This window comes from Erpetoichthys calabaricus, chromosome 7, assembly GCF_900747795.2.
Source record: "Erpetoichthys calabaricus chromosome 7, fErpCal1.3, whole genome shotgun sequence".
Taxonomy (NCBI): Eukaryota; Metazoa; Chordata; class Cladistia; order Polypteriformes; family Polypteridae; genus Erpetoichthys; species Erpetoichthys calabaricus.
This window is the reverse complement of record NC_041400.2, coordinates 128,848,456-128,864,786: the sequence shown is the minus strand read 5'-3', so window position 1 is coordinate 128,864,786 and position 16,331 is coordinate 128,848,456. Positions and strand designations below refer to the sequence as shown.

At 37.3% G+C, this 16,331-nt stretch overlaps 1 protein-coding gene across 12 annotated transcripts in view; it reads left to right on the top strand.

Annotated features, from left to right (window-relative positions):
• Positions 1–5,672: 5,672 nt before the first annotated feature.
• sec31a (SEC31 homolog A, COPII coat complex component) overlaps positions 5,673–16,331 on the top strand; it is a 69,554-nt gene continuing 58,895 nt past the window's right edge. For 11 of the 12 annotated variants that reach the window (XM_028805355.2, XM_028805361.2, XM_028805356.2 and 8 more), the window contains exons 1-7: positions 5,673–5,863; positions 9,219–9,298; positions 9,438–9,561; positions 10,275–10,473; positions 13,480–13,575; positions 14,018–14,158; positions 14,567–14,709. In XM_028805355.2, coding sequence (XP_028661188.1) covers positions 9,220–9,298; positions 9,438–9,561; positions 10,275–10,473; positions 13,480–13,575; positions 14,018–14,158; positions 14,567–14,709 — 782 coding nt within the window. In that variant the 5' untranslated portion in view covers positions 5,673–5,863; position 9,219. The remainder of the gene's footprint in view (positions 5,864–9,218; positions 9,299–9,437; positions 9,562–10,274; positions 10,474–13,479; positions 13,576–14,017; positions 14,159–14,566; positions 14,710–16,331) is intronic. The other variant, XM_051929662.1, reaches the window with a different exon arrangement.

Here is a 16,331-nt window from a genome sequence, read left to right as displayed (position 1 = left end):
GAGGGCAAATAAAAACTTCACTATTAAAATGATTTGAGTTTAATTTTTCAGACCTGTGAATTAATCGGCAGAGCTTGAAATGTGCTCTTATAGTCCAAAGCAGCCAACAGTTTTACCTTGAGACTTAATTGGGTTAAGTTTTTAGGTGTCCTTCAAAAATGTTTTATGACTTTAATCAGGTTTTTTTGTTACTAAAATACATTTTAAATCATCCCTGAATGCACATTGTATGGGTGGCACAACATTTTTCTGACTTGCTCAATCAATCTTCAAGCACTTAATTATGAAACATTTTCAATCACTGGCTTATTATTCTTGTAGTGTCACTCGCGTGAGTAGCAGTAAGGCATTTTCAATGCATAGTTTACTGTTAGAGTTAAACAGAAGTGCTTTTGATTATATGGTGTAATTTTTCTGTTAAAATGTTTTCACTAGTGAACTTATTTGCTTGTTTAATTTTACAAATGCATCCTTAATTATTCACATTTTATAGTGCTTTGTATATTATGCTTTCTTATTCTTAGGTTTACATTTCATTTTGGATCAGAAAGTAAAAGTATAAATTTGGTTGGTCCAGCAGGTGGATGGGTATCCTGAATGGAGTTTTAATGCGTTAACCACATGCAGTTTTATACTTTTTATAGATGAGACTTTGCTTTGTGTGTTCCTGAATGCATTAAAGAATTGTTAATCGAGATCAGTTTTTAGAGATTCTTCTCCTGAATCGGTGCTCTCCATGTTTCACATCTGGCACAAGTCCAATAAATGCTACCCGGTTGTAGGAATGGTTGAATTTGCCAGTGGTGCTCTTAACAAATTAATTAGTTGCTTGAGCATGTCAATAGGATTTTGAAACTTTGTGATATACAAAGACAAAGAAGAAATGGATATTGTGTACTGCGAAACAAGCAAAGGACAAAACTAAAATAGCATAAAATTAAAAAATTGTTTTCAGATGTCTTCCCTGTTTTAAAGTATGCATGCATCCATTACTGTTTGCAATAACCTGGATTTTTGGTTGTAATGGAGCTCCTTGAACCAAGGTCCTTGTCTCTAAGTGGGGTAAGTGATATTAAAGGAGCAGTAACTGGTACATGCATAAAGTGGAAGAAGCTTCTAGCGATTTTGTTTGCCTGCTGACTTGCCCTTCATATTTCCGAACCTTTGTGTGTTTTTTTTTTTTTTTTTTTTTTTTTTGTTCCTCTCTCCCCCTCCACCCCCGACTGGTAACCAGTGACTTTTTTTTTTTTTTTTATTTTAACTTTGGTGTGGGGCAGAGATTCATTCATTTTATTAAATAAAGTTTAAGTTCAGATGTTGGCAAAAGAGTTGCATAATCTTTCACCTACTATATTTATTTGGTGGCCTGGTGCGATTTATAGGCATGCTGTTACACAACCCACACATTAAAATAATGCAACTTGTCTGCCACCCCAGCTTTATAGGAGGTGCAAATATATGTTGTATATACAGGGGCTTGCAAAAGTTTGGGCACTCTTGCTTAAAAATGCTTGTTACTGTGAATAGTTGAGTGAGCAAGAAATGAAAAGTGCCTGAAGTAAGTTTGGGTAATCTACATGGTCCTTACTTAGTAAGACCCCTATGGTAAGTATTGCAGGTTGTAAATGCTTTTTGTAGCCTGCTAGGTGTCTTTCAGTTCTGACTTGGGGTATTTTTGCCTATTTATCCTTGCAAAAGGCTTCTAATTCTTCAAGATTCTTGGGCTGTCTTGCATGAACTGCTCTTTTGAGATCTATCCACTGATTTTCGGTGATTAGGTTAAGGGATTGTAAGGGCCGTGACAAAACTTTCAGTTTGTGGCCCTTGAGGTGTTGCATTGTAGATTTTAAAGTGTGTTTCAGATAATTGTCTTGTAGGGCTCATTCTCTTTTTAACTTCAAAATCTTTACAGATGATGTGATGTTTGCTTCTAGAATTTCCTGGTATTTATTTGAATCCGTTCTTCCCTCTACAAAAGACATGTTCCCTGTGCCACTGCCTGCAACACAAGCCCTTGTCTGATCGATCCACGGCCATGCTTAACCATTGGAGAGGTGTTCTTTTGCTGGAATTCAGCACCCTTCTCCAAACATACCTTTTGCACATTGTGTCTCAAAATGTCTCCTTTGACCTCCTCAGTCCACAGGATTTGCTTCCAGAATGTGACAGGCTGGTTTGGATGTTCATTTGCAAACTTCAGGCACTGAATTTTGTGGCTAGGATGCAGGAAAGGTTTTCTTCTACTGTCTATACCAAGAAGGTCATATTTATTCGGCTGTTGCTGCACAGTAGAACAGGACGCCACCACTCCAGAGTGTGCTAAATCTTCCTGAAGGTCTTTTGCAGTCAAACGGGGGTTTTTAGTTGTCTTTTAGCAATTCAATGAGCAGATCTTTCAGAAAGTTTTGGTCTTCCAGACCTCTGCTTGACTTCCACCTTTCTTGTTAAATTCCACTTCTTAACAATACAAACTGAGGAAAAGGCTACCTGAAAACACTGCTATCTTGTAGCCTTCTGCTTTGTGATTATCAATTTTTATTTTCAGAGTGCTGGGCAGTTGCTGAGAGGAGCCCATTGCTGCTGATTGTTAGGATAAAGTTTGAGGAGTCCGAGAATTTACAGTGCTTTGCAATTTGCATCCCCTGCGGTCTCCTAATGAGGAGTGTGAACAAGTCATAGCCCTACTGAGCTAATTAAGGGCTGAGACCTCATATCTTGGGGGGGCCCCAAACATTTGCATGGTGCTTTTACTTTTTTTAACTACAATTGTACAAAACAAAAACAATACACTAATCTTGCTTAAAATGCTGTAAAGAAATGTCATTTAACTTTCTTTGGTGATCTTTTCATTTTCTGCTCATTTAACTATTCATGGTAACAGACATTCTAAGCAAGGCTGCCCAAACTTTAGCATGTCACTGTATGTGAATGTTGGTAAATAAACTGACAATGTTGAATACAAATCTCAGTTTGAGTGAATTAATCCCCCTACACACACACACACACACACCCAGGAAAGGAAGGCACATATTTGAGTTATTTCCCATTTTAAAATATTTTCTCCATAGACTTGACCAAGTAACCATTAACTTTGCACAAACTCTTAATTGCTTTTGAAGATTTCTCGTCTCTTCACCAGTTAAACGCCCCTCCGCTATCTGGGTTTCTTGATGCTTGTGTACTTGCATGTAACTGGACCTTCTTGGGGGACTGCTCTGTGTTGTCCTGGAGATAAGTTTCTGACACGCAAGACGTCAATGGGGAACAAACCGCAAACAATATCAAAACATCCGTGAAATAATTCTAAATTTTAATGTGTCATGTAATCCAGATGTCAGATAGTAGTTACAAACTCACAATGTCCAAAATGCCCATTTTTTTTTTTTGGTAAGTAATGTGATATTTTTTCATTGACATTTTGATGATGTTTGCAGTTTTTTTTCCAGCTTTAATCCTTATGAAGCCCATTGTGTCAGAAACGTCATTATCTTTGGTTTGTAATGTCATGTTTTTCAACAGAACAATCTTTGCCGTTACTGCCAACAATACGGTGTAACTAACAGGCACCAAATTAATATCTTTTGGGTGGAATATTCTTTTAAGTGTTCCTTCGTGATCCTTATTGCGCACAGTTAAATGTGTCCATCAGGGTCACCAGGTACTGGAACAATGTTATTTCTTTTATGTTGCCATTACAAGATAAAATAGTAAAGCACAGTATTTCATTCATGTATCAGTGAAGCTTGGGATTGAATGATATTTCTTTAGTGGCTCCAACTTTCTACAGATGGCCACAAATTCAACCGTTCAATTGATCAAAGCTAAGAACAGCAGAAAATGATTTATAAAGTTTAGAATATTCTAAGAGCTAAAAACTACCTAACTTCCATAATGGTAAAAATGTGGTACAAGTATTAACTTTTTAAATATATAACATGAAAGGGCTCTGGTGTGTCCAGACTTTTGTCTGGTACTATATATGTGTGGGAGTGTGTGTGTATATATACACACTGTTGAAGATGAACCCCGGCACACAGACAGACACCAAATGTCCAAAAACACACGTTTATTTCCGTCAGCACCTTCCCAACCAATGCAGTGCACAAATCACTATCCAGCTCGCAGTCCTTTTCCTTCTATTTCTTCTGCCACCTTCACTCCTCTCGACTCCGGCTCTTCTAATGGAGTGAGGCGGCCCCATTTATAACGCCCCAGATGTGCTCCAGGTGCTTCCTGATACTCTTCTGCCACACCAGGAAGTGCCATATGAGCACCTAGAAGCACTCCGGGTGTATCTGGAATTACTTCTGGCAGCACCAGGGCTCCTTAATCTTTCGGGTGCCCCCTAGCGGTGGCCATGGGCCCCAACAAGGATGAGCGTCCCAGTTCTGTTCCAGTGGACCCCATCCAGACCAGCGCGGCTGCCCTCTCGTGGCCCAGGGAAGGTATTGTCCCTCTTGTGGTCCTTCTAGGCGTCCCTGCTGGGTAAGGTCCCCAGCTGTCCGCCACAACACATACACTTGTATTCAGCTCTATTGTAATAGTTCATAATATTCTGGGTTTACAAGTGTGTGATTTATTGGAGTAAATCCAATTCAGTATTGGTTCCCTTGAAGTATTGAGGTTTAAAGTACTACTATTTGATAAAAATGTTGAATCATAACTTGATTAACAGTATTATTTGATAAAAATGCTGAATCCTAACTTAATTAACAATGAAGGAGCTAATTTTCCTTAAATCACACTGTCACAATGGGGAATGGTACTAAATTATCATGAATACACCTCCGTATCCTATCTGCAGTCATTATTGTGTATACCCTAACGTATAAAATCAATGAATTTTGAATATACATATTTCATGCATATTGATATTTCATGCATAGTACACAGCACGATGGTTCAGTGGCTTGCCCTGCTGCTCAAATCGACTCCTGCCGTCCTAAACTTCGGCCTCTCGCGTTGTACAGAGTGCCTGCCATCCGCAGCACCACGACGAGCAAATTTGGTAAAAGAACGATGCTCAATTGACCTGCTATGAAGTATATCTGGTAAAATCACTATTTCAAATTCACTCATTCAGTGGACTCCCAATCTGCACGTCTTTCTTAGAAAAGCTTTCATTAAAGAATAAAGAACACAAGACATGGGTAAAGAGGGAAGTGACTACGTGATCAGACGTATTTTGAGTTGGATGCGGCGTAACAGTTGAAAACCCACGATAGGCAAACTGACCTGAATGGCAATTCGCACCCCGCTCAGTATGAACGTGTAATAACAGTATTCCCATGCATGCATATATTTCAGTTATAACTAGAAAACTTTCCCTCTTTGCAGAAATAAGGCACGACGTAATGCTGCTTGTGAAGGCATTTCGGTTGCAGAGGGATACTGAGCTCATTTTCATCAACCCAGACGTAGGCACTCTTCGCCAATCTTTCTTATCTCCATTTTGCAGAATCGATGTCAATCAAAATGATTGACAAAGGCTATCTCTTGGTGATTGGTTGTATATAAATGATTGGCAATTTTTGTAACCGGTTAACAGTGTGGAGTTCACGTTGACGTTTACGGAAGCATACATTGTCACACCCTTTGCCTTTTCCGGAACCTGGAGGGAGGGCTTCGAAAAATAGAAAAAAAAGGGGTGGGTGAGCAAAGTTTTTTTTTTCCTTGACTCCGCCCTTCCCTGGCTTTGCCACGTTGATGGAGACGTGGAAGCCGCTGGACTGCAGTCGCTAAGAGATCTACCGGCAGCTACAATAGCAAGTTTAGCTGGCGTTCGGCGCGACTACAGTAGCGGGTGATTATCCTGTCTCATAACTTAAGAATTCCACCGGTCTGGCTCCGTATCCAAACCCAGGTACGACAAATTTTCAGTAGCTTGTGTTTTCCTTGTGTGCGTATGCGCGTGGGTTCTCTACTGTGGTGCTTCACTGCTGCTCAATGGCTGCCAAATCATCAGGCCTAGTTGTTATCTGTAGGCAAGAGAAACTCGAGCCACTTAAACAAATAAATAGTCTGTGATATTTGTAGATAAATAACAGACTCGGTGTCATACTTTAACAGTTTTATGTATTGTTAACCGGAAGACCTGTAATGGTTAACATTTTCTCTGCCTTAAATGTCGTTATTATTGGTGTATGTTGCGGAACTTTGCATAAAGTGGAAATGAGCACCTCGAATAATCCTGTTCGAGTGGATTTTAAGTCCTCACTTAACGTTGTCAGGCCACCATAGTGCGTGAATTTTAAAAACAGCATTTCATCCTGCAGGTTGCAATCAGATATTTTAGATCGAAAGTGTTTTAAATACATAAATTACACATGATGGTGTGTTAACCTCTCAGTGGAAGTGAACAGAGCATTCCACTTTAATTCCTGCGTATGTATAACATGTTTCGGGTTGATCCCTCTTTGAAGACATTCATGTTCACTGTTGGCGGTTTTGTTTTTTTGGGGCAGGCTGGTTGCTGATGTACAGTTAGGAAGCCGGGTCAGTTAGGAGCTCATTGTTGGGTGGGTCGTGACTCGCTTGTCACAATGGTCTGCAATTCATTATTTAGGCATTTTGTCTAATCATAAGCCCTGGTTTATAATCAAAACCAACAAACCTTAATTTTAATGGAAGCTTTGAATAATGAACACCATCACAAAGCATTTTAGAAATACACAGTCGTTTCTTGCATGTCCTGGGTCTTTAGTAAGTGATTTGTTGAACATGAGCTTTAGAATCATATGCTGCCAGTCATTTTAAAGCCAGTCAGTATGTGGCATGTAAACCACAAAATTGTATATTCATGTTTTAATACCTTCAACTGCAGTAGGACTTAGCAAGTAACTTCATTCTGGTGCAGCTACAGAATTGATCTTTTCTGTAACTATGATGATACTTGAAGAACATCTTGGCTGTTATGGGGGATCTGATGCAATGTATAAAGTTATGCACTTCAGTAAAGGTCATTTTGGCCAAAACTCTCTGCCACTCTTTTTTTGCACAATTGCCTTTGAATAAAAACAGCAACAGAATTGTTAGTGCAGATACCAAATGACACTAAAGCAGAGGAAAATGCGTTTGCAATATATTTCTGCTTTTCAAGTTGAAGTACTAAAATCCCCACAGTAGGCACAAAGTACCTCTGCCATTAAGAAAAGTGAAAGGAGCATTTACTTTAACACCAGAATCCCTGAAGCCTACGAAAAAATTCGTAATGCCAGGCTGTCTTAAATTCCCTAGCACCTCCTCATCAGCTTCTTTTTTTTTTTTTTTTTTCTTGCAAATGTGTCCATCAGCACCAGCAGCAGGCACCCCACCCCCAACATGCAGCTTAAGTCGTAAACAGACTTGAGCAGGGAGAACTTTGTGTATCTGGGTGTGAGGTACCATTGTACAGGGTGGTCCAGATCTAATCATGCACTATTCATATAACTTATTAAGCTTATTACATAGAGAATTCACAAAAAAATATTTTTGTTGCTGATAGATGGCAGCACCTGCTCTGCATTCGTTTATTGCAAGATATTTTGAACAATTCTTTTGTCTTGCATTGTTTTCCTGCATTGCATTAAAAGTTATAGTTACATCTGAACCACCCTATATAGGTTGAATAATATATTATTTGGAACACATACATTTCATGTGTGTTCCATGTCTGCAACTATCTGTGTAAATGTATGATGACAGGAAATGCGAGGCAAGAAATGCTGAACAGAAACTTTTTTCATGTTCTACTAATAATTGGCAAAATGCTGACATGAAGTGTATAATGTGTGAAGACTGAAGTCCAAATATCAAACAGTTTCACAGTAGACACAGATATAACAAAATAAGTGTGATTTTTTTCTAGAATTTAACCAAGGTAAAAGAAATTGGGATAGGGTACGACACACACATACACACCCATATATATGTCTGCTTGGCTGGTGCAGAGGTAAGACGTGCTGTCTCCAAGTCGAGAGATGGCAGGTTTGATCCCAGGTCCTTTATTCATTAACTGTTTTGAGTAGTGAGTGGCTATTATTATTATTACTGTTATAGAATAGAAACTTACATTTGATTTATTTGAGTCTATAACAGCTGGTGTAAATTTATGGTACTTGTGAAAGTTAGCGTTTTGTTTTATTATCCACTTTTATTCTCTCAGTCACGTTCACCCCAATCTGACACTTAGTTTTCAAATAAAGATGTGCTATAACAGAGGTGAACTCGGATAAGGGTTCTACATCGGAGAAAGAGTAGAAGCCCTCCCAGCAAGAAACATCCACGCACACATAAGAACATCGCAGCTGCACTAGGGGTAAAGGCGAAAGACAGCACCGTTTGGATGCAGCGATAGATCGGGCGTCATTATGCCTGTGAAACTGTCGCATGCAGTGTGTGAGAGAAGACATGCAGGTGATGGGTGTGACAGAGCAAGATGTAGAGGACAGAAAGATACACAGTGGATCATCTTCTTCCGTATGTTTGTCTCAGGCCTTCTGCGTTTTTTGTGTAATTTTAATTAGTGGTGTGTAAAGGGCCCCATATGAGTGAATGTGCTTACCTAAATACAAGTATGTCCATCAATGGACCAGCACCCTACCAAGGCTGAGCTCCCCACCTTGCATTCTATTCTGCTAAAATATGTACCAGATTATTTGTGTCTAAAATGGCTTAGGCAGGCTTGAAGACGGAATAATTATTATTTTTTTCTTTTTTTGAAAATGCAAATAGATAAGAAATTAACTTAAAGATTCCAGAGGAAAAAAAATATTTATTTTATGTTTTTTTTCTTCCCTGTTGATGATGATCTCAGATTTGATGTAATCACAACTCCAAGATCTCCACAAACGGAACCTTTTAAACCCAAACTAATTTAATCGATTCGTTCTGTTGGGGACAATATTATGCAAAAATAGTCGCTCCTTAAATAATACCTTTTTTATTTGTAATTTTATGTTGAATTAAAAAAAAAAATGAATACAGTAATTTTATTTTATACTCAGTTACTTGAACTGGATTAGTGGTTTATTAATTGTGTGGATAAATATATTTTCTAACTTTAAAGTTGGTTATTACCTCACTTATGAAAAGAAACATTTAAATTGATTGGGATTTGATTGAAATTTAAAGATCTGGCATTTGTTTCTTCCATGATGGAGACAAATTGCAGAAACAAACTAGTCTATGGATTTGTAATCCATGCCTATTTTAACATATGGTGCAAAATTTTGTTTTAGTATGAAACTTAAAGAAATTAACAGAACGGCCATACAGGCCTGGAGCCCTGCCCAGCAGTATCCCGTCTTCTTGGCAGCTGGTAAGTACTTTTTCTGTGTGTGTGTTACCTTTTACATCATTTTGGAGTGATAAGGGATAGAAGAGCTAATTTAAGACAATGTGTTTAAACATATTTGGTCTATAAATGTTTAGTGACATTAATATCATTGTTGCTATAGGTACTTCAGCTCAGCAGCTTGATGCTACTTTTAGTACAAACGCTTCCCTGGAGATTTTTGAGCTTGATCTTGCTGACACAACATTGGATATGAAATCTTCTGGTGCTTTTACGTCTGAGCATAGGTAAATAACAGGCATTTCAATCTTTGTTGAAATGCAAACAATATGATAACCGATTGTCGTAACTATTATAGCTATTTTACAGTTTTAAGGAGAGATTTGTTTACTGTTTAATTGGCAATTCTGCACTGACCTAGTGTTGGTGAGTTTGGCTTGTGTGCGCCAGTGTACACTGGGATGGATTGAAACCCCATTTAACGCTGGTTTGTGCAGTCACTCCCAGTGCTGATGGGATAGGCGGCAATTTGCTGCAACCATAAATTGGATAAGCTGACTTGTAAATGGATGGATAGTTGTTTTTCTGTCTTTCTTTAAGGAAAATCCTCTTGTACCCCACATTATTTTTGAACAAAACTGCAAATGCTATAAAAAGTTGGGTATTGCCTGATATTATAAAGTGTTTAGTAAATTCTTTTAAGAGTTGGTTTTTATTATGCATAAGTAGTTTTTGAGAACGTAAAATGCTGATTATTAAATAATAAAACCATTTTATAATGCTGCATTGAAGGCAGTTGTGTTAGAAACCTGTTAATCTGTTCTTTTCATATCACTATTTTCGTAAAAACAAGTAAAGTGTGTGCAGTATTTTTTTCTATCTTTAGTTGTTGTTTTACTAATTTGTGTAACTGTTTTTGATAACAAAGAGTTTGGAGCTTTACTGCATTCATTAGTGTTTAACCTCTCAGTTTAATAAGAAATGTGATCTTTAACCCCAGGTATCACAAACTTGTTTGGGGACCACATGGGATAGACTCTGAAGGACTGCCTTCTGGGATACTAATTGCAGGTGGTGAAAATGGAAACCTTGTCCTTTATGACCCAGCAAAAATTATAGGTGGTGATAGTGATGTGACCATTGCTCAGAATAACAAACACACTGGTCCTGTAAGAGCTTTGGACATCAATCCTTTCCAAGTAAGTGATCAGATTATTTAAGAGGTCTACCTTTAATATACTGATTATGTTTTTATACAGAGCTGTAGGAAATTGGTAATGTTTAAAAAAAAAAAAAAAAAATGGCTCTTTTACTTCTGAAAATCTGTTTGACTATTTTATCTACTGTATATCAGTAATTGTATGTTTACATACTAAATATGATTGAATAATTGTTAATATGGTTTGCTACAGATCTCTCCCAACAAAATGGTTTTGTCTTTGTTTACATGTGAAATGAAGATTTTCAGATGGCTGTAGACCGAGTAGGAGTTTTAGAATTAAAATCTCTATCTATCTATCTATCTATCTATCTATCTATCTATCTATCTATCTATCTATCTATCTATCTATCTCTGGGCTAATGAGTAAAAGTACACATAGTATGATTAAATTAAAGTTTAATTGATTTTTTTTTTATTGTATTAGAACAGCTAGTTCAAATTCGATCAGTCTGCCTTGAAATATGCTTCCTAACCGAAAATCTGTGGTTTGCCAAGCTACTATTAACAAAAAAAAACACAAATTGAACTTCAGGTGATTTGGACAGTTTTAATTGTGCCAATACAGTAGAAAAAATGTGTTCTCCATGTCTAATTTATAGTCTCCTTTAGGAGCACATGCAAAGACAAAAGAAATAAAGAATTTCTTCTAAAATAAAAATGCTTTGAGTACTCTGTATGTGGCAGATCTATATGGGCATATAATATAAGGGTTTGCTGTTTCAAAGATGAACTGCAAGATAGCAGTCTGCTCTTTTTAGCATCACTCAGTGCATTGATTTTTACAAATTTTAAATAGTTTCAAATCTGAAATTAACTTTTAAATAGCAAGACTGGGGAACCCTTTTGTTAATGCCATACGTGAAATGCTTTACATTTCAGTGTGGAAATTTGGAAAGTTTGAAATTAAAAGTAAAAGGCAGTTTAGTAATCGTTGATATATACATATACAATGGGTATTGAAAAGAATTGCCCACTTCGAAATATTCCCATTTTTATGCTTTACAGCCTTAAATGAAAACGCACAAACCAATATTTTTTCCAGCATTACTTACTCAATGCAATCTGTAACATCCAAGTGAAAGATATCACGGCTACAGTTCAGAAGAATTTAAAAAAATAAAAAACAAGAAATAGAGATTAATAAAGGATCACCCCACTCCTAAACAATATTTGTAAACTAAATCAGGTGTAAGTAACCACCATTTCCATTTCAGACCATGGTTACTGGCTTTCACCTGTGATCAGTTGTAATCAGTGTGATTAGTGAAGCATAAAAACTGCTGTTCCTGGAGCATTCCCTTGCTTGGTAGTGCAGCTGGTAGCAAACAACTGACTATGGGTGGCAAGCTACTTTCAAAAGATCTCCGGGATAGAGTTGTGGACAGACATAAGGCCGGAAATGGATACAAAAAATCTCAAAGGCCTTATCAAGGAGCACAATAAAGTCCATAATAAAGAAGTGGCAACTGTTTGGTACTACTAGGACCCTCCCTGGATCTGTCCATCCCTCCAAACTGGATGGAAGAGCAAGGAGGAAACTGGTAAGAGAGGCTACCAAGAGGGCAATGGCCACTTTGAAGGAGTTCCAGGATTTTATGGCAAAGAGTGGTCATTGTGTGGATGTGACAATAATTTCACAAGCGCTCCACAATTGTGGCTTGTTCAGGAGGGTTGCAAGGAAAAAGCCACTTCTCAAGAAAGGCCACGTTAAGGCTTGTTTGAGCTTTGCCAGAATGCACCTTGAAGATTCTGATGCCAAGTGGAAAAAGGTCTTGTGGTCAGATGAGACCAAAATCAGAACTATTTGCCCTCAATACCAAACGGTACACCTGGCGGAAATCCAATGCAGCTCACCATCCACAACACACCATACCTACAGTAAAGCATGGAGGTGGTAGCATCCTGTTGTGGGGGTGTTTTTCTGCTGCAGGGCCTGGGGCTCTCGTTAGGGTAGAAGGAAAAATGGATGGGGCAAAATACCGTCAAATTCTTGAGGAAAACCTGCTACCCTCTGCCAGAAAGGTGAAGATGGGCAGAATGTTCACCTTTCAGCACGACAACGACTTGCAGCGCACAGCTATATTGACCACACAGTGGCTGAAGGAGAAAAAATTGAATGTCCTTGTGTGGCCCAATCTGAGCCCAGACCTAAATCTCATTGAAAATCTGTAGAAAGATTTGAAGATAGCCGTCCACCAACGCTCACCATCCAATTTGACCGAACTTGAACAGTTCTGTAAAGCAGAGTGTACAAATATTGTCTATCAGCTTTGCACATCTAGATTGAGCAAGTATCCCAACAGACTCCAGGCTGTCATTAAAGCAAAAGATGGTTCAACAAAATATTGATATTAATTGATCCTTTATTAATCTCAGTATGTCTTTTTAATTTTTTTTTTTATAATTTCTTCTGAACTGTAGCTGTGATATCTTTCACTTGGATGTTATAGATTACATTGAGTAAGTAAAGCTGGGAAGAAATATTTTGTGTGTGTGTTTTCATTTAAGGCTGTAAAGCAAACAAAATGGGAATATTTCAAAGGGGGTGATTCTTTTTCTATACCCGCTGTACATTCATATGTCTTTATCTTGGCTATCACTCCTGTGGCATTTCTTTGTGTACAATTTAACTTGAAATGTGGTACATCATGTGAAACTCTAGCCAAAAGACTGTCAGGAGCGCAGTTTTTTTCCAGTGTCTCTGCTTCAGTCAATTAGTAACAAGAGTGGAAAGTATACTACATAGGGATAGGTTTTAAGGTTGACCAAGTAATAGTAATTTCACTGAAGCAAAATACTTGTAGCCTTGTTTTTTAAAAACACTCAAGTGAGGTTTTTTTTTTTTTGTAGTCTCAGTGCTGTGCAGAGATATTGTCAATTATCTTGTAGCTTACTTTTGTTGTTGGATTTTATCTTTGAATTATGTTTAGTTTTTATTATAATTGCCTACATGTGTGATAATAATTTTGTTTGCTGATTTTAGCCAAACCTTGTTGTATCTGGAGCCAATGAGTCTGAAATCTATATTTGGGACCTAAACAATTTTGGTACTCCAATGACACCTGGAGCAAAATCTCAGGTAATCGAAAAATTAAGCTTAGAAGTTTACATAAAGAAAAACAACACCCAGTTTTGGTACTGGAGAATGTTGTGCCTATCATAGATTGCAGTATTATTGGATCAGCTAAAATCTGTTTGCACACTGAAGTTCCTTTCAGAAATGATAGAAGTAAAATATGTATTTCACATTGGGGATGTGTAAGATATTTGAAGGGGGGGGACTAAATGTAGGAATAGTAGCAGATAGAAAATAAGATAAGGGCATTATCTTAGAAAGTGTTACTGTGTAGTTACAAGGTCTAAAATCTCCTTATTGACAGAAAACACAATTAGTAAGTAGTGACAATCAGAAAGGTATTGTATGGGCAAGTAAACCATAAAGCATGAAAATAAGTATCAAGAACATAACATTCTTTTTCTCCTGAAAAATATTTATTTTCTAAAATGTTCGTTTGTTTTAGCCTTTTGAAGATATCAGCAGTGTGGCTTGGAACAAACAAGTTCAGCACATCTTGGCTTCAGCCAGCCCCAGTGGACGTGCATCAGTGTGGGATCTTCGAAAAAATGAACTGATTATTAAAGTCAGCGACCACAGTAATAGAGTAAGGGCTATATTACAGGATACAAAATAACCAAGATAAAATATTAGGAAAGAGGAGCTGGCACAGTTGATTTTTGCAGTCATTTACATAGTTTTTTTATTTCATGTTACATAAGTCAGTTCTCATTTACAACCGACCCACAAAAATATTACAAATACAAATAAATAATGTTGACAAATCCTATCACTTTAAATGATGGGTGGGCTACAATAATTATTATTACAGTTAACCATGGTTTGTGTTTTTTTTGTTTTGTGCATCTATTGAGTTGTTTTGAGCATCATGAAAAAGTTAATTGAATACTAATCACTTACCTAGTCAGTATTAAACAAATATCCATATATTAATTTAAGATAATTTTTAATCATCATTTATAGTAATTTTAATGATCTTGTCTCATGTTTATAGATGCATTGTTCAGGACTTGCTTGGAACCCTGAAGTTGCTACCCAGTTAATTTTAGCTTCAGAAGATGACCGAATGCCAGTGATTCAAATGTGGGATTTGAGGTTCGCTACATCCCCGCTGAAGGTTCTAGAAAGTCATACAAGGTATAAAAGATGCTTTTAGCAGTTTTTTTTTTTTTTTTTTTTTTTTTTTTTTTTTTAAGAAACTAGGGCGCTTCACTCTCCAACCCCCATGTTTGGTTTTCCAGATACACACTTTTAAGATTTTTTTTTTTCTTTGAATTGTTGCTATTTCATTAGTTTCACTTTTACTTCAGAGTTTCTTTAAAAACAATATTTTGAATCTTTAGAGTTCCAGCATGCTGAATATTTTAAATGAGGTCTGTGAGACATGGTATAAAGTCATTAAGCACATAATTCAGGATAGGATTCTCTGTTTGGAATTTCAGCACAGACAAAACGATCTACATCATCAGCAATTCATTTTTTTTTTTTTTTGCAAAGTAACTAATAAATGCATATGAGGTAAACCCTGTTTTTGAAATTCTGACTGAAGCTTCAAAGCCTTACAATATTTACATACTTCTGACATATCACCTATGTCCATATATTCGATCTCTATTCGCCTTTTTGTTATTTCTCCGAGTAATAATTTCTGTTTGTTTGTGCTAATGTGATGTTTACTTTCTTTGTTTCCACTGTTTTCATTATCTTCAACCTACTCTGCATGTGTTTGGCCGCCTTGTTTTTTAACCTCATTATGATGTTTTACTTTGTTTTATACTCTTTTATTTCTGACCTCGCTTTGTCCTGCTATCTTTTCACTTACACCTGGTCCGTGATGATTATTTTCCCTTTTGTCGAGTAATAATTTCCTTTTGTTTGTGCTAATGTGATCTTTACTATCTTTTTTTAGATTCTGTAGTGACCTCCACGTCCGGCTCGAAAAGAGAAGTTAAAAATAAAAAAACAGACCAACATCGTAAAGTCTCACAAAAGTTTTACTTTATCAATCAAGAAAAAAGAACGGCGATTTCTTAACCCCAAACGCAACCTTCCAGCACCCTCTCCAACCCCTCCTCCCGTCCCAACCCCCACCGCATCAGTCAATACCCCGCTGTCAGTCTACTGTGCTGTACTCCGTCCTCCCTCAATTGAACCTAACAGTCACTCAAAAAAAAAAGGCTTCAACCTGCCTGGGTCACTACAGTACTTTCGAATTTTGCTGCTTTCATAGTCTTTAACTTTCTCCACATGTGTATCGCGCCATTGTGTTTTTTTTTGTTTTTTTTTTTTTTGTTGAGCCTTTCGAATTCCACTGCTTTTATAATCTCTAACCTGCTCTTCATGTGTATAGCACTAACGTTTTTGAACGTCTTTATGATGTTCTACTTTGTCTTTTAATTCTGAGACCGATTGGATGTGCTTTTTTTTTTTTTTTTTTTTTCCCCCCAATTCCACTTGATCCGGGCTGATTATTTATTTTCTGAATTTGCACCTCGATTATTCTTTTTCGTTTTTGCATTTTTTTTCTCTACAGCTTTTGTCCACGCTGCACTTTCTTTTTCGCTTAGTCGTCAACGTTTTATCTATAATATATTGTCCTTATTCGCTTTATATGCACTGGGAGCCCTGGATCTGTGTGTGTTCAAAGCCTTGACACGACTGAGTGTGTTGCTTCCCGGGTCTTATTTGATATTGGTTGTAAGTAGATGTGTCTTGCAAGAATCTCATTTTCTGCGTCCCCGCGTTATGCTCCGTGGCCA